This window comes from Nothobranchius furzeri, chromosome 15 (genome assembly GCF_043380555.1).
Source record: "Nothobranchius furzeri strain GRZ-AD chromosome 15, NfurGRZ-RIMD1, whole genome shotgun sequence".
In the NCBI taxonomy this organism is placed as follows: Eukaryota; Metazoa; Chordata; class Actinopteri; order Cyprinodontiformes; family Nothobranchiidae; genus Nothobranchius; species Nothobranchius furzeri.
The window spans coordinates 38,748,635-38,769,452 of record NC_091755.1 but is presented as its reverse complement, the minus strand read 5'-3'; the positions used below and the strand labels follow the sequence as shown (position 1 = coordinate 38,769,452).

Below are 20,818 nucleotides of genomic sequence, written 5' to 3'. Positions count from 1 at the left end.
CAGGCATATAGAGTGCCCTGATTGGCCCACAAAGCGGATAAAGCTCTGTGATTTGTTCACTAAGCAGATAGAGCACTATGATTGGCCCACCATTATGGACCAATCACAGCTCTTTATTTGTTCGGGCAGCAGTAGCTCAACAGGTTGAGCGGGTTGTCCAGTAATCGGAAGGTTGCAGGTTCGATCCCGGCTCCGGACAGAGAGTTCTGCTGTTGTGTCCTTGGGCAAGACACTTAACCCACCTCGCCTGCTGGTGGTGGTCGGAGGGTCCGGTGGTGCCTGTGCTCGACAGCCTCGCCTCTGTCAGTGCGCCCCAGGGCAGCTGTGGCTACATCGTAGCTCATCCCCACCAGTGTATGAATGTGTGTGTGAATGGATGAATGATACACTGTAGTGTAAAGCGCTTTGGAGTCCTTACTCTGAGAGGTGCTATACAAGTGCGGGTCATTTATCATTTATCATTTGAAACCCCTCTAGAGAGCTATGATTGGCCAGCCAGAATGCTGTTGGGGCTGCAGAGGTTCCAGTGGAGCGTTGCTAGACCAAACTTTGCAAAGCAAGACTTTGGTCTAGTTCACTGGGCTAATTAAGCACAGCTGTTGAAGACTTTACTGCATTTGAGCCCCCCCCCCCCCCCCCCCCAATATTTCATGTTCAAAACGGGCCTGAACACTGAGGTGGGAATGTCATAAAATATTTGGAAATTAAATGTTACAAAAAATAGTTGGAATTAGTTTCATTCATACTTAAAGGTGATGAAAATTTGTTTAAAAAAATCTTGGTTGAAGATTCCATATTTCATACATCAAAGAGTTAAAGACTTATAATCACAGTAGCGTGTAGAAATCTCCGGAGGAACCCAAACGCAGCACGTCGCCTGTCGCCTTTGACCGGAACGGTTCACTTTAAAGTTACCGACAATGTTTCCCGTGTGGAGAAAAGTGAATTTTGTTCGCGCTGCAGCGGATATTTTCTTATTGCCGCAGAAACGAGTGCAATCTGTGTGCAGCGAGCGGAGATCTCCATGTTTGAGTCTCACCCGGAGGTGTTCCGGGAGGCGCTTCAACGTCCCGCCGAGCGCTGAGTTCGTGGCTCGGGTGTCTGGGATCCCCACCATGGCTAAACTACCGTACCGGGAGTTGGCCGACGGGCTGGACGCGGCGTTTGTTGGCGTCCCCATCGATACCGGGACGTCGAACCGACCTGGAGCAAGGTGTGATTTATTTTCTCATGAGCTGCTGGTGGAGAACCGCGGATAGTTGCAAATTTGGTCCTGGGCCCAATCCAGTTGGTAATCCAGAACTGGAATTGATATAATTCCTGAGGAGCTCAACACTGAAACTGTTCACTGCAGTATTTTCATCAAAACAGGACATTTGAGCTCCTTCTGGCTCTAAAATGATAAGAAACTTGGGTGCAATTATGATAAGATTGCTGAGCAAGTATTGTGTTAACACAATATGCTTAATTGGTGCCATTTTTGCTGCAAACACCTGGGAACAGTAATTAATTGTTCCGTTACCTAATAATGCCGTTAGTAACAGGGGCGCAGATAGGATTTTCAAACTGGGGGGGACAACGTTCCAATGCACCCTCCCCCACACACGCACGCACGTACACATACACACACTATTGCAAATGCCTTATCTAGAGCTTAGTCAGTTTGTGTAATTTCATCCGATGGTTTATGAAAAAACTAACTAGTATATACGTGTTTGAAGCCATTGTGCAGTGGAACGCTGGCAACAAAGCTCTGCCTGATCAACACTATCCAAATCAGTCATTTGTTATTCTCCCAATCAAGTACTAACCAAAACCTCATGCTTTATGCAAAACATATTTTATTTAAACTTGAACTGATTTTCAGCATACCAATCTTTACAGAAAACATAAAAGCCCTAAAAAACTGCACACAATTTTTTTTAAAACAATATTCACTTATCACTTAGAGCAGTAGTTCCCAAACTTTTCAGCCTGACCAACAGATGTTCCTTCGTATTTTTACGTTATTTCGAAATTTTCATTATATTTGGAACGTTTTAATTTATATATAAATGCATAAAGCTCTTTTGAAAATTTATATTTTACCTTTTTTATGATTATGTGGCACACTTTGACTTCCATAATTAACGCATCGGCATCTGCTTCGTTTTTACGGCTTTTTTTTTACATTATCACTACGTCTGTCACGTTTGCGGCGTCTACCATCATTTCTACATCCATCACGTCCCAGAGAAGGTTAAACCAGCATCAAACCCAACGTTTGGAGCTTGTAAGCTCCACACACCTCTCGTGCAGCACCAGCTGTCTGATGCTGCAGCAGCGTCAATCGTCCCGGCTGGATGAGTGAATTTCTTCATCAGAGTCAATATCCTGCTTCATAATCAGAGTCAGTCATTACCAGACAAAGTGATCAGTCAACAAAGACCAGACCTGCCGACAATTATATGCTTTATCTAATATTTGCGCTCTTCATGCTGCGCACATCTCCTCCTCTCCCCGACTGGGAGCCTCTCGGCGGGAGGCGTTTTCAAACTCTAAAAACTCCCAAACTTTTCTCAGCCTGAGGGTTACACATCTCCACTATCTTCTGGTGTAAAGCAGTAACTTCATGAGGGATCATATTTGTAGATGAGACTTGTTAAAGTCATCAATGAGGCTTTGGCGCTTATAACGAGTAAGTCCCAACACTGACAACAACGTAGTGAATCTAGAACCAACACGCATAAACAGACAGATCGGTAACCGCCTGCTTACACTGTTGGTCTTTTTAAAAAACAGTAATTGTTGCTTGCCTTTAACGCCTCTGGAGTTGGTGTTAGTTTACATCATTATGCATTCATTGTAATTGGAAAAAGGAGCTTCAAGCGCTTAACCTCCGATTTTGTTTTCTTTCTGGCCTTAGTGCGGGGGACGGATCGGGGTCGATCTGAATCTGGGGGGACAGGTCCCCCACCCTATCTGCGCGCCTGGTTAGTAAGACCGTTACTTAAACGCTATTACTCCCAACACTGGTTAGGACTGTAGCTTCTCAGTCAGGCAGGGCATGATAATCCTAAATGTTCAAACAAGTGGACTTGTCTTGTTTTCTTGAAGATGTTTCGCATCTCATGCACAAAGCTTCAGAAAACTTGGGTTTAGGAGGCTTATAAATTGTGGTGTGGATAAAAAGCTTCTTGCATGACAGCTGAAACGTCTTTAAGAAAACAAGAAAAGTATTGTTTATTTCAGTGAAGCATTTATCATGGGTTCAAGTTTACCTCACCAATGGTCCCAAATGATCTACAATGTCTGTCTCACATTCTCAGTTGGATGTGATACACCAGGGCGAACCTACACTTCACCTGAACCCACATGCTTCTGTGATGCCCCCCTCCTCTCCACAGGTTTGGCCCACGACAGATCAGGGTGGAGTCTGCCTTGCTGAGGGCGTACAACAGCGGCACCAGGGCGGCACCCTACGAGTCTCTGGTGGTTGCTGACATTGGGGATGTCAATGTGAACTTATTTGATCTGAAGGACACCTGCAAGCGCATCAGGGAGGCATACAGGAAGATCCTGGCTACTGGCTGCATCCCTCTGACTATGGGCAAGTGTGTCACATTTGCACACGTGTCGTCACAGATTACCATAGATAAATCAGTAAATGATTTCTAGCACATCATTGCAGACTTTCAGACATCTATCTGTACAATCATTAGCCATTCCTACAGCCCTGTAAGTGTCGCTGAGTTCCATTAAAGCTCAGGTGTTCAGGAACTATTGGTGTCTGCAGGTGGAGATCATACTATTGCTTATCCCATCCTGCAAGCTGTTGCTGAGAGGTGAGTGTGTTATACACGCTGTGTGCGATTACATGCTCTAGCTTTTAGGGATGTCCCATTCCGATATCAATATCGAAAGTAATTTGATATCACCCCAAAAACACTGTATCGGATTATATCGGACTGCATCAGAAATCTCCGATATAAGCAGTCTGTTAAGGTCCACATTTTTGCAACCAATGGTTAAAAACCATCATCATTTTTTCATACTTACTGTTCTTGACTCTTGTTCTCCGACTGAGTAATCTCACCACACTATGAAATGGGTAAAAGTATGTATGATTTGTGCTGATATCGTATCGGATTGATATTGGTATTGATCAATACCGAAGGCTGCAATATCGGTATAGTGTCGGAAATGAAAAAAGTTGTATTGGGACATCCCTACTAGCGTTGGTGCAGCACTTCTCTTAAACCAGTGGAAAGATTTAGAAAGGAAAGAGTTTATGTTCAGCCGTTCCAGTCTGATCGCTCCTTTCATTACGTTTTTTCCTGTGTGAAATCTTTTTGCTGCGTTGCAGGTCCACACTACAGACAAGCCTGACGTTGTCATTGTCTCACTGGTGGCAGCAACAGTTACTCAAAACCCTTGCAGTCATTTATTAAGCCGGTTCCACACTCAGTGCGTTTACATGCAGCCAGTAACCCTTTTAAAACCCGAATATTCACAATAACCCGGTTCCGCAGGTCCTTGTAAACACCGCCAAAAACCCGGATATGCTCATACATACACGTGGGGTAACCCTTTTCTAACCCGAATGTTTGGTCGTGTAAACGCATACCGGGATATCCCCATCAAAGCGTGTGTTCTGCGCACGCTCTGTTCGCAAGGAATCTTGGTCTTTTGAGTAGCGAGACGTCTTGTACGCTCCAGAACACCGGAAGTAAACAACAAGTTGGGAGCAACATGGCGAGTCGCGGCACAGCACCACACTTTGAGTGACGAGGAAACTAAAGCGCAAACAAATGCGGTCGCTATCTCTTCTGAACTGAGAAACATGTTGTTGTTTTCACGGATACCGGAACAAGAAGAACCGGAAATGACGCATATTGCGTCTGGACGTAGTCCACACGTCCTGACGCTACCCCAACGTCCGCATTTAAATCAGGTTATGCAAGTTAGGGGTAACTCTTTTTATTTATGCTTGTAAACGGGTTATTCTGATCAACTCAGAAACCCGAATCCCGACCTTAACCCGATCATAACCCGGATATTGGCTGCATGGAAACGTACTCACTGAGTGCGGTACAGAGGCCTTCCAGTTTCCGTGCTGGACTGTCATTCACACTGACTGCAGTTCGTGGGCTGAAAGTCTTGTGAAATCTGCTCTCACAAGACCACCAAGTGATCAGAAATAAGACATAATACATTTTTAAAGATTCACGTAAAAATAACGTGAACTATCGTACACGGTGAACTAATTTCACTGTCATTAATAATAAAACAAAAGCCGATAAAAATGTTGTGATATTTTGAAATATACCGGATGTACCTCTGTGAAACAGGTTTCACCTCCTGTCTGGCTCATGTCTTTTCTTCAACTTCATGACAATGCGTATGTGACGTCCAGAAAAAAATAGACCCCATGCAGAAACTTTCCAGAGCTCCACATCTGCATCTGCACCACAGCTGGTGTGCGTGTTCTGAATTTTGGTCAACACGGAAACCAGACCATATCCGTTACAGATTTGTTGTAAACGAGGCTGTATGGATGTGGAGATGAGTACAAATGAACCTAGGAAATGTGGTTAGAAGTGGTCCTGAGCTCATGCAGCATGTTTCTACAACGGAAACTGGAATAACAGACATTTAGTGCATTTATTACAAAAACTCTTTCAACCGTAGAAAAGTCATATGAACTGCACATAATACAAACAACAAAACTATTTATTTCTAAATGATTTTGAACAGACTTAACTCAGCTTCGTTGAGTGAAACTCAATTCATTTACTGAATAATAGTCCAACGTTAATCACAATGAAACCAAGACTGTTGATCAATTATCAAAAACCTCTTAATCATTTATTATATTGTCTCATCGATGGTGATAATTCACCAGGCACGGCCCGGTGGGTTTGGTTCACGTGGATGCTCATGCTGACACCAGTGATGTGGTTCTGGGAGAGAAGATTGGTCACGGGACGCCGTTCAGACGCTGTGTGGAGGAGGGGCTCCTGGACTGCAACAGGGTGGTTCAGATCGGCCTGAGAGGTACAGGGTACTCCCCTGACTCGTATGAATGGAGCCGGGCTCAGGTATGAAGTGGATCAGACAGGTCCTTCATGGTTTCACTTCATAACCTGGAATCATACTGAGTAAATATGGACCCATGTGTCTGAACGTTGGTTGTATTTTAGGGTTTTCGTGTGGTCCAGGTTGAAGAGTGCTGGTTCAAATCCCTCGCTCCTCTAATGTCTGAGGTGCGGGCTCAGATGAGCAGCGGTCCAGTCTATCTCAGCTTTGATATTGATGCACTTGATCCAGGCTTTGCTCCTGGAACGGGTACCCCAGAGATCGCTGGGCTCACTCCCGCACAGGTAAAGCCCACAAAACCGGCTTCCACCAATAAAGTATACTTCCATAGTCCCAAATAAGAACCATATAAATGTGATAAAGTTTAGAGCCAGTGGAAACCAGTTGCTACTTATTGATTAATTTTGTGTCCAGTCATGTCAAATGCTACAAAATTACAAATAAATTAAGGATGAAATGTAAACTAGTTAAACTGAGTACAGACAGTTTGTAGCTAAACTCCAACAAACCCATAAAACATTCTTATGTTTGTCACAAGTCTATGAAAAACTTAACAATTGAAGCGACTTCCTGGTGACCTAAGCCAAAGTAATTGTCATTTGATCAAGTGGAGTGGCTTTTAGCCAATCAAATTACGCTTCTCTGATCACATGGCACAAGTGAGGTGTCGATTCATTGATTAACGGCTTTGGCTTGGGTCACCAGGAGGTCACCTTGTTTGCTGCAGAATTTTTGAAGATGAAATTCTGAAGTAGAATTTTTACAGATTATATATGTGATGATGTAATTTAAGCAAAATAATTCAAATACATCATTTCACAAAATAAATAAATCAGTTGGGGGGGGGGTGATGTGTATTTGTTTAGTCATGTGACAGTGATTGTAATAATCTCAGAAGCGTAAATGCGTGTTGTTTGTGTACATAATAATGTAAATTCTGCTTTAATAATTTTCATTCTATACAAAATCTTCTCGACCGGGAAAGGTTGACTTGCCAACTCCAGGTCGGGAGAGAGGTCCTACCTCAAGTGGAGGAGTTTAAGTATCTCGGGGTCTTGTTCACGAGTGAGGGTAGGAGGGATCGGGAGATCGACAGGCGGATTGGTTCGGCGTCTGCAGTGATGCGGACGCTGAGCCGATCTGTCGTGGTGAAGAGGGAGCTGAGCCAGAAAGCCAGGCTCTCGATTTACCGGTCGATCTACATCCCAATCCTCACCTATGGTCATGAGCTTTGGGTAATGACCGAAAGAACGAGATTGCGGATACAAGCGGCCAAAACGAGTTTCCTCCGTAGGGTGGCCGGGCTCAGCCTTAGAGATAGGGTGAGGAGCTCGGACATTCGGGAGGGACTCGGAGTAGAACCACTGCTCCTCTGGATCGAAAGGAGTCAGTTGAGGTGGTTTGGGCATCTGGTCAGGATGCCTCCTGGACACCTCCCTGGGGAGGTGTTTCGGGCATGTCCTGCCGGCAGGAGGCCCCCGGGTCGACTCAGGACACGTCGGAGAGGTTACATCTCCAATCTGGTCTGGGAATGCCTTGGGGTCCTGCTGGAGGAACTGTTGGAGGTGGCCGGGGAGAGGATGGTCTGGAGCTCCCTAGTTGGGATGCTGCCCCCGCGACCCGGACCCGGATAAGCGGAGGAAGACGACGACAACGACAAAATCGGCTGATTTTATAAGCATTAATGTCAGTATATCGGTATCGGCAAAAATCGGCTATCAGCCTTAACAGTGATATTAATATCTAATGATGGCGAGATGAAGCCTCATGATGAGCTGAAGTTTTCCATCCAACTTGTTGAGTCTTGATTTGAGGCACCGTGATGATTTATTTGCTCTATAGCACCATCAAGTGAATGGTTCAAGTAAAACTTTAAACCTTTAAACTGACTAAATAAATGCTTCTGATAGAAATATATTCTTAATATTGTCCTAAACTGAACTTTTAATATACTGTCTGGTCCAAAAGAGATAGGAAATTAACAGGACACAGGGTTTCCACAGCACAATGTGACAGGGGGAATCAGCGGCATTTGGCTGTCCCTTTTATTTTGAATACGGCGCGAACCGGCGTGCCAGTTCCTGAATCGGTCATGTGGTACGGACTGCCAACGAGGCCTCGAACGTCACTTCTTACGTAATCAACACAAACCTCGACACGCGCTTCACAAAAAATCTTCCTGGATACCTGACACGCTTCGAAGCGTCGACACAACGGACACATCACTATCAATATCGGATATCGATATTGGCACAACATTTTCATATCGGTGCATCACTAGTTTTGATGTTATTTGGACCAAATAAAAAATTAGCCCTTTTAAATTTTATTCCGACAGTTTTGATAACTCTTTTGGTAAAATGATCCAAAGTGCTTTAAAATGACAAATATGGCAGAAAATGTGTGAAAACAAGTGAGAAGGTAACCTGGAACTCTTGAGTCTAATTTTATGAATATAATGATGGGGTGAATGTAGAACTCTGCATCATTTTTCACCCTCAAACGGAACCTTTCTTTTAGATTTGACATGCATTTTAAATGCACTCGAGACAGAGCACATGCTGTTTCTGCTCTATGTTAATAGACGTGTTTCTTATTATTTTTCCCGGACTCAGGGAGTTGAGATTATTCGGGGCTGTCGAGGGCTGAACCTCGTTGGATGTGATCTCGTTGAAGTTTCTCCACCCTACGACACCACAGGTACCTCTCAGACTTAGTTTTTTGTTGAAATACTTTTCATATATTCACTTTTAAAAACCGAATTTCATGTTTGTCTGCGTCAACAGGAAACACCGCTCTGACTGGAGCCAACCTCCTTTTTGAAATGATGTGTGTGCTCCCAAAGGTGAAATACTACTGAGCTGAACATAACCGAACCGGTTAAATCGCTAAAGAATTGTGAATTACAGATGTCCAAGAGTCGATAATCAATTCTTCATGTTAAATGATGTTAATGTGCCAAACGCTACTTTTTAAACACAGCGCTGTGAGGAATGAGACCTGGTATTTTGTTTCTGAGTACAGAATAATAGATACATGTTTAAAAGCACCATTAACTTAGATATGTAGCTTTTTATCTCCTCTAGTAAGATGGACAACCAAAGATTTAGTAGTGATGATGACGTTATAAAATTTGCTATCCGGAGTTTTCCACTTTCAGGAGTTTTGTATGATATTTTACAAATCCGTAAAAGTGATAGTCTTACCCTGTACTGTGAGGCAATACATCTGTCCCATAGAGCTCCATGCAAAATGAACTGAGCGCCAGTCAGCTCTAACCAATGGCATTAGAGTATCGCTTATGTACAGACGTTGTGTTTAAAGACGTACCTTGGTTGATTAGGGATGTAAGAAAATGTCGATATGGCAATATATCAGTGTTTTTTCCTGCGACATTATATTGATATTCAACAGCCATTTATCACATTTTTAGAAGAATTTACATGCAAACATTTGCGTATTTTCTTTTGGGGGGGAGGGGGGGGGCATTCAAAGCTGACCGCTAGATGGCAGCAGGGTGCAATGGGCTTTGTTTCCACCACTTAAATGTAAATCCCTCTATTATGGTTCAGATGCCTCATGTTAAACATGTTACGTATCAGTTTGGACTGTTTATAGAATTTTCCTACAACAATTTCAGTCTTAAAAAATCGCAAATATCGTCTGGCACCAATGTATCGCAATATATCTTGATACATTGTATCGTCTCCCCTGTATCGTGATACGTGTCATGTCGCCGGAATTTTACCAATACAATGATGCAGGTTGGCGATCTTTCTCATCAACAAGTAAGTCTTTAAAATATAAATATATATATATATATATATATATATATATTTTTTTTTTCATTTGTATTATGACCTTGTTTCTTTTTATTGATCTTTATTCATTTGGCTTTATTTTGTATTTTAGTCTCGTTTTAATTTTGATGTGATTTTTTGTTCTGTGACGCTAAATAAATCACCCTTACTAATCTCTCTCCTGAACTAGCCTACTGGATTCATCTCGTAGGGGATAAACGGCGCGTTGAGACATTTTGTCCACAATTCGTTTTGGTGTTTAACAATTGAATGTTGTACATGTCATGGTCAGTTTTAAAATAAAACCTCTTTAATTGCGTCAGTAATTCTTTTGTGATTTTTGTGACAAGTGAGAGCTCGTGTTGTGTTCATGAGCATGTGAGTGTAAACTTCAGTGTGTTGGTGATGCATGAAGGAAGAGGTGGTCTGAGGGCGTGGACCCTCGCTGACCGGGGACGGGATTCACATTCTTTGGCTGATCTGCTGCTCTTTAGCCCAGCTGTTCTGCACAGCTGCTCAAGCTGGCAGCACACACTGTAGTTACACCAACAATACACAGAATACAATTTTGAGTTGTCTCAGATGAATGAATGCATCACAGTGAAAGTAATCTGACTTTAGGTCATTTGTTGCACAGCTTATGCAGGTTTGGGACAACAACGAACTTAATAATTAGCACCATGTTCGGGAAGCACGGATGCAGCTAAATCTGGTCAGAGATGCTTTTTGAGAAATCTGCTCCAGAAGAGCACAGCGAGACTCTTTCGACATGTTTTATTATTTTTTATTCAAAGAGGAGTTCAAACAGGTGGCACGCTGTGAGACTCCCAGCTGAGTTTGATATAAGCTCTCCTTTTTTAGTGAGCAGATGAGAGCAGATCCTCTTCACTTCTATTCAGGGCTCGCCTTGTAATTGGCAACAGCTGTCCTTCAAACCTCAGAGTGATACAGTATGCCGCTCCCAAAGTGCTGTTGCACAACCTGACACAAGCACACTGCTCTCAGCAGCACATCTTGTGCTTCATGACGTTTTCCTGTGGATTTGAGACAAATCTGATGCCGCAGCAACACCGAATATCTCGGTTTAGTTTTTAGAGACTTCAGAGGTGCGTGCCTATCTGGCACCAGCAGAGGGCAGCTAAAGCTTGCCTAAGCCATCTATGGCTTTTTTTTACACTTTGCAAAGATTTTGCTTGCAAATACCCTAGCTAGTAAGGATCACGTTTGTTTTATTGTTAACAAATGTTGTGCATTTTTATGTTTTATGGTCTCGTTCTTTGCTTTAAAATTAAGTGATTCTAAAAAAAATAAATCAAAAAGCGCAGAGACAGCCTGAATGTGTCAGGGTGATTACATCAGACGTGATTTTTACTGCAGTATTTAGGCTCTCTTTCCATCTGCAGTTTACTAAACCTTAAAAAAGAAGGTCTGCACATTTCTAAGAACGTTGTAGTAAAATAACTAAAGGTGTGTGACTTAAAGTGATATTTTGAACATTTTAAGGGGGTTTTGTGTAAATGTTAGACATATTTGCTGTTTTATCCCTGCAGAACGCTTCATGAACAGCTCACGTTCAGAGAAATAGCCTTGAAGGGCTGCAGCTAGCTGCTGCACTACCTTCTGCTCTTTAACTGTATTATTTTCTGCAATTTCAGCCGTCAACTTTATTTTCTCTCTAAGTGTTTTTCTCCCCAGAAGAAGCTACAACGATGTTCTGCTGAGCTGTGGTGGCCTCATGGAGGGGGCCATCGTCTAGCACACTGCTGCTAACCACTTAAACATTCTCCCTCTCCTGATAATAACTTTTTGCTTTCCTTGATGTTGGACGTGCTACTGCTAGTTTACCCGTTTAATTATAGATCCACTAGGATAAATACAATAAAGTTTATCTCTCACCAAATAGAATATGTACTAAGAAATCACAATGTAACTATAGACACATTACTTGTCTTTGTGTGTGTGTGTGTGTGTGTGTGTGTGTGTGTGTGTTCGTGCGTGCGTGCGTGCGTGTGTGTGTGTGTGTCTGCTCTGTCTTCTCGATCCCCAGTGAGTCGTGGAGGATGGCTGCTTATTCTGAGCCAGGATCCTCTGGAGGTTTCTTCCTGTTAAAAGGGAGTTTTCCTCTCCACTGTCGCTTTATGCTTGCTTAGTATGAGGATTGCTGTGATGCAATTTGCTGGGTTCCTTATATAGGAAACATTATTTCTGATTGGCTTAATGAACTGACCTGAATTGGAATGTTTATTATGTGAAGTGCCTTGAGACGACTCGTGGTTTGGCGCTATATAAATAAACTTGAATTGAATTGAATCTTATAGCAGGCTTATGATCCGCAATAACATGTCGTAGAATGCAGCTGTTTTAAGGTACATTCTGACTAGCCGTTAGCTCATCAGTCCTGAATAAACCCTAATATCTTGTCTTTTTTAGACATCACTTGGAATCACCTCAGCTCAGGGAAACAAAGATCAGTGTACAAAGCGTTTGTCCAGTCTCTGTGGTTGTCGGTAGCAGGAAGTAGTACTGTAGCACATCTGGCAGGAGTTCCACGATCATTCTATCAGAAATATCATCAAATGTGAATTTTGTGATGATGTATAAAAAGACAGTCATGATGTGTGTGTGTGTGTGTGTGTGTGTGTGTGTCTGTGTGTCTGTGTGTGTGTGTGTGTGTGTGTGTGTGTGTGTGTGTGTGTGTGTGTGTGTGTGTGTGTGCGTGTGTGCGTGCTCTGCCTTCTCCATCCCCAGTGAGTCGTGGAGGATGGCTGCTTAGACTGAGCCAGGATCCTCTGGAGATTTCTTCCTGTTAAAAGGGAGTTTTCCTCTCCACTGTCGCAAAATGCTTGCTTAGAATGAGGATTGCTGTAAAGACTCTGGCACTAGACAATGAGTCGATGCAACCTGCTGGGTTCATTATGTAGGAAACTTTTCACTGATTGGCTTAATGAACTGACCTGGATGTGTGAAGTGCCTTGAGACAACTCTTGTTGTGATTAGGCGCTTTATAAAGAAAATTAATTAATTAATTGAATTGTCTCATCCAGACTTTGTCATTTTGAGGCTGTTCAAACAGGCATCTACAAAAAGGATGATCATAAAGTATATACAGAAAATCTCTCTCTCTCTCTCTCTCTCTCTCTCTCTCTCTCTCTCTCTCTCTCTCTCTCTCTCTCTCTCTCTCTCTCTCTCTCTCTCTCTCTCTCTCTCTCTCTCTCTCTCTCTCTCTCTCTCTCTCTCTCTCTCTCTCTCTCTCTCTCTCTCTCTCTCTCTCTCTCTCTCTCTCTCTCTCTCTCTCTCTCTCTCTCTCTCTCTCTCTCTCTCTCTCTCTCTCTCTCTCTCTCTCTCTCTCTCTCTCTCTCTCTCTCTCTCTCTCTCTCTCTCTCTCTCTCTCTCTCTCTCTCTCTCTCTCTCTCTCTCTCTCTCTCTCTCTCGTGTGTGTGTGTGTGATGCAGACAGAGGTGGGTCTAGGTGGATTAGCTGTCCACTCTTTCTGTGCTCCCCGAATTCCATTCCGCCTTTTACTTTTCCTGCATCGCTCCCTCCACTCAGGACTTCCCAGTGACTTTTCCCAGGCTGCCTTCAGCTCCACTCTGAATTCCGACTTCCAAGGAGGAGGAAGGAGCGCGTTCGGGGATCTCTGAGGAGCGACTTTTGCTGCTTTCGCCCCCTCCTTTGAGAAAACAAGCGCGGAGAGGTGGAAAGGCTTTTTACCTGTTGATGAGGGTCGCTGAGGAGCCGCAGGTTTCTCCACACTCTGGTGAAGTGTGAATAAGTAATAATAAGAGAGAGAGAGAAAGAGAGAGAGAGAGAAGGTGACTGGTTCCGGTGGACCAGCGGAGGAGTGACGGACCGAACACGGGTTTTCTTTTCCCCCAGCAGAAGCAGCCTGTGCTGGGTTGTAGGTGGAACATGGGCACTCTGAACTTCTGGAGCGTTGGACTCCTTTTGATCCTCACGTGCCAGCTGGTTTCTGTAAGTGAACTTTTTCTGATTTTAAACTTGCATGAAAAACAAAATCCCAATGCATCAAACACGTGATTTGCGTTCACGTGTTCGTAAAAAGTCGTGTTTTTTCTTCTTAATAAGTTTTATAAGTAATGTGGAGTCCTGGTGCTGCACAGGTGGGTTCTCCAGAAGCGTGTTACCGTAAAGATGCGTTTGAGGGGGATCGGAAAAACCACACACGGGCTAAGTTTGTCCATAGAAACAAGCTATTCATAGACTCCCCGGAGTCCGAGGCTTTTTCTCAGTTTGCCGGGCTGTTGTGGGTTGGTGAAAACCAGCCTGTCAAAGCAGGACTCAGACAGGTCGTCTGGCTGCTTACTTCTGCCAGATTTTTTCAGTCAGCCTCACATCAATTCACAAAATAACAGCTTTTAGAATAAAATCTGGTTTGGGGTGCACAGATTTTTGTTTTCCAGGCCGATACAGATTTCCGGTTCTTACACGTTACTAAGCTGACAAAACCAAATTTTCAAAAAAACAAACAAACAAACAAAAAATATATAATCAAATACTTAAAAAAGCATTTGTTAAGTTTGATGATTCTGGAAACACAAATTTTGTTATAGTTAGTGTAAATGATCACGCTGGAATGGTGTGTTCGGACTGAAAACAAAATCTGTTTGGGTTTGATGTCGGCTGATCACATACTATCAGATCGTGTTAATGGTCAGTAATTTTCACTGGATCCCAGTGTTGCTGCTTTGAAGTCATTTCTCTTTCACTGACGCTCCCTCGTCTAGAAGACTGCATCTAAAACTTCCTTCTACTGTTTCCAGCGTAAGGTTGCAGCTTCTAATAATTTTTAATATCGATAATTATTTTCACCAAAAAATTCTTTATTTCCCAGAGATGTGACTTGGCTTAACCTGATTTTTTCTGATCAGTCTGCCCGAACATAAATTTATAGAGTTCTAGAAACCCCCCAAGGTGCATTACAACACAACTGATGATCTTCAGCTGTATTGTTCTTTCAAGCCTTCTGACGTTAAAAAATTGCATTCTTTATTATCATGTTTTGAGCGAATCAAACAGTGGCTCGGTGCAAATGCCTTACGGCTGAACTCAGACAAAACTGAAGTACTGGTGATTGCCCCCGATAATGCTGTTCCAGGGATTCACCAGCAGTTAGGTGATCTGAGTTTGTCTGTAAAACCTACCCTTAGAAACCTTGGCGTTTTCTTTGACAAGGGAATGTCTCTTGAACATCACTCAAAGCAGTTAACTAGAAACTGTTTTTACCACTTGAGACAAATTTCTAAACTCAGAACAATGGTGTCTAAAGCTGATCTTGAGTTGATTATTCATGCGTTTACATCATCCCGTTTAGACTACTGTAATAGTTTATTTTCTTGTCTAAACAAAAAAGAGCTGTCCCGCTTACAACAAGTCCAGAATTGTGCAGCTAGAATTCTGACCCGTGACAAGTAAGGGCCCACATTACCCCCATTTTAAAAGCTCTTCATTGGCTTCCTATCACATTTCGCATAAATTTTAAAATTCTTGTGCTGACTTTCAGAGCGCTGCATGGTCTGGCTCCATTGTATGTTCGAGACATGCTCTGCCCTTACACGCCTTCTCGCAGGCTGAGATCTATGGATCAAAACCTTTTAATGGTCCCACGTACTCAGTTCAGGACACGAGGAGATCGCTCATTCCAGGCCGTCGCTCCTAGGCTCTGGAATGAGCTACCTCTGTCTTTACGCTCAATCGACTCAGTTGATGTTTTTAAGAGCAATCTTAAAACCCATTTGTTTCTCCAGGCATTTTAAACTTAGTCTCATTCAGATTGGTTTTATTTGACACTATGTATATTGTGGCTGTATTTTACTGTATTTATATGTTGTTGCCTTTTAACTTGTGAAGCACTTTGTGACCTTTTTGTCTGTGAGAGGTGCTATAGAAATAAAGTTACTTACTTACTTACTTACAACAGTCATTCATCCATATCAACACAAAGTCACACATTGGTGGTGAGCTACACTGTAGAAACAGCAGCTCTGAGGCACGCTGACAAAGGCGAGGCCGCCACAACGTTGGTGCCACTGGTCCCTCTGACCACCAGCAGGCAGTGAAGTGTCTTGCTCAAGGGCACAACAACTGCAACAAACTGAGTGGGGCACAAACCTGAAACCCTCCTGTTACGGGATGGGCATTTAACTTCTGTGGCACTGTTGCCTTATTAGAGTTGGATATTTCACTGCAGATATTTTACACTGAGTTTGAGTTATAAATGTGCATATCACCGATATTGGCCGATTCCGATCACCAGCTGATTTTTTGTGTACCTCTATACATCGGTTTGAATCTCAGTCCCCAAAAGCTAATTATTTATATTTTGTCAGATGGGAAATATGCAGTTCCAAAATGAAGTGATAATGAATAGGGACTGCTGAACATGCTAACCTATGAAAATCTGAACTGGCCATTAAAAATCGTCATCTTCTTTGAAGACCCAGATCTGAAGAACAGACAAAACACGTTTCAGTTCCCAGTTGTAAACCTTTAGCCTTTTTGTTTGAGTATAAATGAAAAGGACCAACTCCGGGACACTACTGACTTCACTCATCTGTAACGGTTGTATGAATCATATAACATATGATCATCGCCTTGCAGTTGAGAATAGATGGCTCTCCCCACAGTTTTTTGAGATCCTGCTTGTGGTCTGACCCTTTACGCCCTTTAATAAAAAGAGCTGTCATGGCTGAGGTATCTGTGACCCCGCTGGGCTGATTCTGTCTGAATGATGGGACACTGCCGCAGTGGCCAGCACTCATAAATCTTCCACATCTCAGAGAATACTGTCGGTATGCACAAGGTTCATAGTCACTGTGGTAAATGTTACACATTTAGCTAACCTTGAGAGTGTCATGTGATCTACCACTTAGCACAAACCGGAGACAGACGATGTAATGTCTCCATCCTCAAAGTCCTCTGGAGCAGGTCTAGTATCGTTGTGGTCCAGTCCCAATACGCTGGGACGTAATTTTGGGGGGGGGGGGGACGGGTGGGACATGTCCCCCCCACTTTTTCAAAAGGCAGTTTTGGTCCCCTGCACTTTTCTCCGTCCAAAAACGCTCCATTAAAAGGATTTGGTTGAGCACTAGGACCGAAACGGAAACCGGTTTACTATTAGACCCGCCCAAAAGCTAATCTATTGGCTCTGCTGATACTTGCTAACGTATTATTGGCTGTTGCTGCTGTCACTCAAGTTGTAAACAGTCAGAACGTGCTCACGTTGTTTTGCTAGTTTGGAGCCGCTAGGGAACACCGGTACTGAGTCACATCGTCAACTAGACGCTGTGTAATATCAGAGCTCAGCTCAGCTTCCATTACATAACATTTGAATAAGTGTTCATTTGTGAGTCTTTGGTAGTTAGGCACAGCCAGGAGGCAGCATGTCAAGAAAACGAAAAGTGGATATAAGAGACTTCTTTCAAAGTCTAAACGTAAGTTGGACATGTGACACCCCTGCATTAAGCTCACTCACCTCCTCCTTCACAAACATACTCAAAACTAACTTTTACAAACTCATCTCCTCCACATAACTGACTCCTCAGACACAATTTATTCGTATTATTATAATAATTATTTTTTATTATTACTATTATCATCATAATTATTATTACTAGTAGTAGTAGAAGTGTAACTTCAAAACTTTTATCATTTAACTTTATTGTAAACTTATCTATTGCAATGTATATTTTCACATTAAAAAGCTCTGAAAAATGAACAGTATCATCATCGTCAACAGATTTTTTTAAGCTTAATGTCAAAGATGTACACTTTTCATTAGATTTATCTTATTTTTTCCATTTATTTTTTGTGTGTTGAAATGCAACAACTGTTTAAACACTTTTAAGGGAAAAAACATTTAATATGTTTTCATACACTCAAATGTTAGGGTGATGATCATGTGTAAAACATTAGTTCAGCATGTCCTCTAACACAGCAAATGAACAAATGGCCAGATCTCAGGAGGACCGTTTATGTATAAATAATTTTTATACTTTTGACTAGGCCTGGGAATGTAACAAATTTTGCTGGATGATATTTTGTCCAACAAATTGTTGATGATAAGCGATATTGTGTACATTATCTAGACCAAAATAACCACTAATATAATGTTAATATATCATAATAATGCAAGTACACCCTTTAAAATGCAACAAATAAACCTTCATTTAACATTGAAATGTCCAGAACCAGAACTTCTAAATGAATAAAAATAACAAACAAAAATTAAATAAAAAAGGAATCTCACTCCCTGTTAGAAAATGTTGCACCAAAAACAATAAAAAAGACCCAAAACAATAAATACAATGGCCTATCCATTGTCAACAGCCAAAACTGCACTTCAATAATGATAATAAATAAAAATAATAATAGAGTTGTACATTTTTTAACTTTGATATATATATATATATATAGAGAGAGAGGATGGAAAAATTATTGAGATGGGCACGTGACGTGGCAAGGGATCTTTACATAACACCCCCCACCCCAAATCCGCACAAGCCTGCTGTGTCCCCCCCACTTCTGAAATCAAAATTTCGTCCCTGCCAATACGGCTCACCATCTGCCGTGCGCTGATGGTGAAGTGTCGCTGTAGCTGGCCTCTACACTTTTTCCACAGCTGTGATTGACTGCTTGGCCAACAATAGCAGCAATATTGAATTAGCTGGGACCACAAGCATCTGTTTCTTGCATCATGACTTTGAACCATGGCCGGCTGACTCCTCTTGATTCAATTAAGCACATGCACTACTGGTGTTACTACTGGACGCTCTGCCTTCTGTATGGGAACGTCGGCATCAGCGACTCCAACAAAGTCAAACTGAATGCAAAGCACCTGTTCCGGTGGCAGTAGGAGTTGTCAGGCCCTTTGACAACTTTATTTTTAATGATAATTGAAGAAGTTGCTCCCAAATCAGTTTTAAAGTGAAATGGAGAATGCTTGCTTCTGGTCTTACTTGATTACAAGCAGTGCATGGTTTCCTTTAACCATCATTAGAAACACAGGGAGACGCACTGCTGACAGAGGCATCTCCCAGTACAGACCACCACCAGTGTCCTTTTGGGCCATTCCCATCTGTACCGGGTCGGCCCGAGCCGGGTAGCCCCAGTCGGCCCCAGCCTGGCCCGGTTGATTCCACACATCCTTGCCTTAAGCTCATGTGGGCTGATTCTACCCACCAATCAGAGGCTTGCTCTAATGGAAGGTGTGGATTTGCTGTCAGCAGTGGGTGTGTTGGCCCTGGTCGGCCTGAAGCAGACCCCCTCGAGAAGAGGGTTGAGAATGAGCCTTGGTTGGCCCGGAAAAATACCAGGCCACCCAGATATGTAAACAACCTACGCTACCCGGCCCGGGCCGACCCGGTACAGATGGGAATGGCCCATGTGACTCTGTTGGGGTTAGGATGGGGTTGGGGGAGGGCAACTCACATTTCTACATCCTTAAACTCAGATGAGTAGTTTTAATTTTTTTACTTTTTTTTTTTTTTTTTTTGCTGGTGTGGATTTCTCTCTGTTTCTGATGCATATAACCCAACCCAGCTAAATACAACGTAGCAACAGTTTGGCGTAATGGTTTATTTAGTCTGTTGGGTTTACTTGGTGAGGTCACCGGTTTCTGTGTGGGGCTTTGCCATTTCAGGTCCGTGTGCTGGTTCCCATTCAGCATTGATGAAGAGTCTCAGAAGCTGCTAAGCCCAGCAGTACAAAAACAGACCCCCCGTCCCCCTTCCCTTCCCTTTCCCAAGACCCACTGACATAATTGCTTGATGACTGCCTTCTGTAAACACTGCAGTGTTGAAAAATAGCCCCAGGAGATCAGCCGCCTTAGCCGATGGGACAGCGTTGGGCTCGATTGGTTAGCCTCCTCTTGAAGACGTTGGCACACGCACGGACCACGCCGTCAGACCAGCATGTCTGCAGTGAAGTGTGACTAGAGCCAGTAACCGGGTCAGGGAGGTGAGGAGCGTGAACCTGACTCTGTTTCACAGGTTAACATGAATTCATATAAATTATCCTATGGTAACACACTTTCCTGCATCGTTCACTTACCACTGTTAACATTTTCATGCTTTTGTTCCTAAACTTGTACAAACTCCTGGTGCTTCAAGAAAATGTGGGATTCGTTCTAAAATATTCCCTTTTTTTTAGTTGAGCAGCATCCTAAATCTGATTTGGGAATAAATGGTGCATTTTTAGATGGAATCCTACCAATTTTGTATTTATGAGACTTTAGTATAAAGATTGTATTTGGATGAGGCACATGGAGCATAAGTAAGAATTTTTAAATGATCGACCCATGTGTGATTTTCTTACCACAATTTAGTTTCAAGATGTGAGGTTACTAAGGTTATATTTGTAAAAACTACATTTATAAAATCTTGATAACACCGAATAGTGCTATCACAACTCTGTGTGGGCATACCTCAGTATGTCTGTTTAAAGAGCAAGTCACCCCTTACAACAAGCACACTTCACTCTCACTTCATGTTTGAAAAATGCAACAAATGCGGTTGCCTAGCAGACCGAGAGAGTGGAGCCACTAACAAATACACACACTCACGACATTATGACATCATAATGTACCAGTTTACATCATAGTATACCTCTTAGCCAATAGTGATGGCAGATTTAAATTCAAATACAGTGCAGAGTTTTTACCTGACAACGGCACAACACTGAGTTTCAGGCAGAAAATTTAAATTTTAACTAAAATGCACTAAAGTGCAAAACTATTGACTACACGTGTCTGCAGCACGATCAGACACGCATTTATATAGTTCATCAGAAAAAAATTGTTGATTTGGGGGTGACTTGCTCTTTAACGTTTGTAATTATTCACTTTTATTTGTGTGCATTTGCATTGGAGTTGGGGTTGGGGGGCCCTGGCCTGTCGTGGGCACAGGAAAGGGGGTCCTTGTGAA

The 20,818-nt window shown here is 42.7% G+C and overlaps 2 protein-coding genes across 6 annotated transcripts in view; both read left to right on the top strand.

The window, feature by feature from the left end:
• The first annotated feature begins 845 nt into the window (after positions 1–845).
• Positions 846–9,141, top strand: agmat (agmatinase (putative)). The gene is made up of 7 exons (XM_015967102.3): positions 846–1,213; positions 3,387–3,589; positions 3,776–3,824; positions 5,885–6,080; positions 6,183–6,362; positions 8,694–8,778; positions 8,865–9,141. The coding sequence occupies exons 1-7, from the start codon at positions 921–923 to the stop codon at positions 8,936–8,938; spliced, it is 1,080 nt and encodes a 359-aa protein (XP_015822588.1). The 5' UTR covers positions 846–920; the 3' UTR covers positions 8,939–9,141.
• A 4,413-nt stretch (positions 9,142–13,554) lies between these two features.
• The window catches only part of hspg2 (heparan sulfate proteoglycan 2), a 169,979-nt gene continuing 162,715 nt past the window's right edge, over positions 13,555–20,818 (top strand). For all 5 annotated transcript variants that reach the window (XM_070544796.1, XM_070544795.1, XM_070544797.1 and 2 more), the window contains exon 1: positions 13,555–13,850. In XM_070544796.1, the coding sequence (XP_070400897.1) occupies positions 13,788–13,850 (63 nt within the window). In that variant the 5' untranslated portion in view covers positions 13,555–13,787. The remainder of the gene's footprint in view (positions 13,851–20,818) is intronic.

Bases quoted from the DNA above. Each gene is read 5' to 3' on its own strand.
- agmat (XM_015967102.3), top strand. From the start codon at position 921: ATGTTTCCCGTGTGGAGAAAAGTGAATTTTGTTCGCGCTGCAGCGGAT. The intron at 3,590-3,775 runs GCAAGTGTGTCA...TGGTGTCTGCAG, and splicing joins CTGCATCCCTCTGACTATGG to GTGGAGATCATACTATTGCT. The intron at 3,825-5,884 runs GTGAGTGTGTTA...ATAATTCACCAG, and splicing joins CTGCAAGCTGTTGCTGAGAG to GCACGGCCCGGTGGGTTTGG.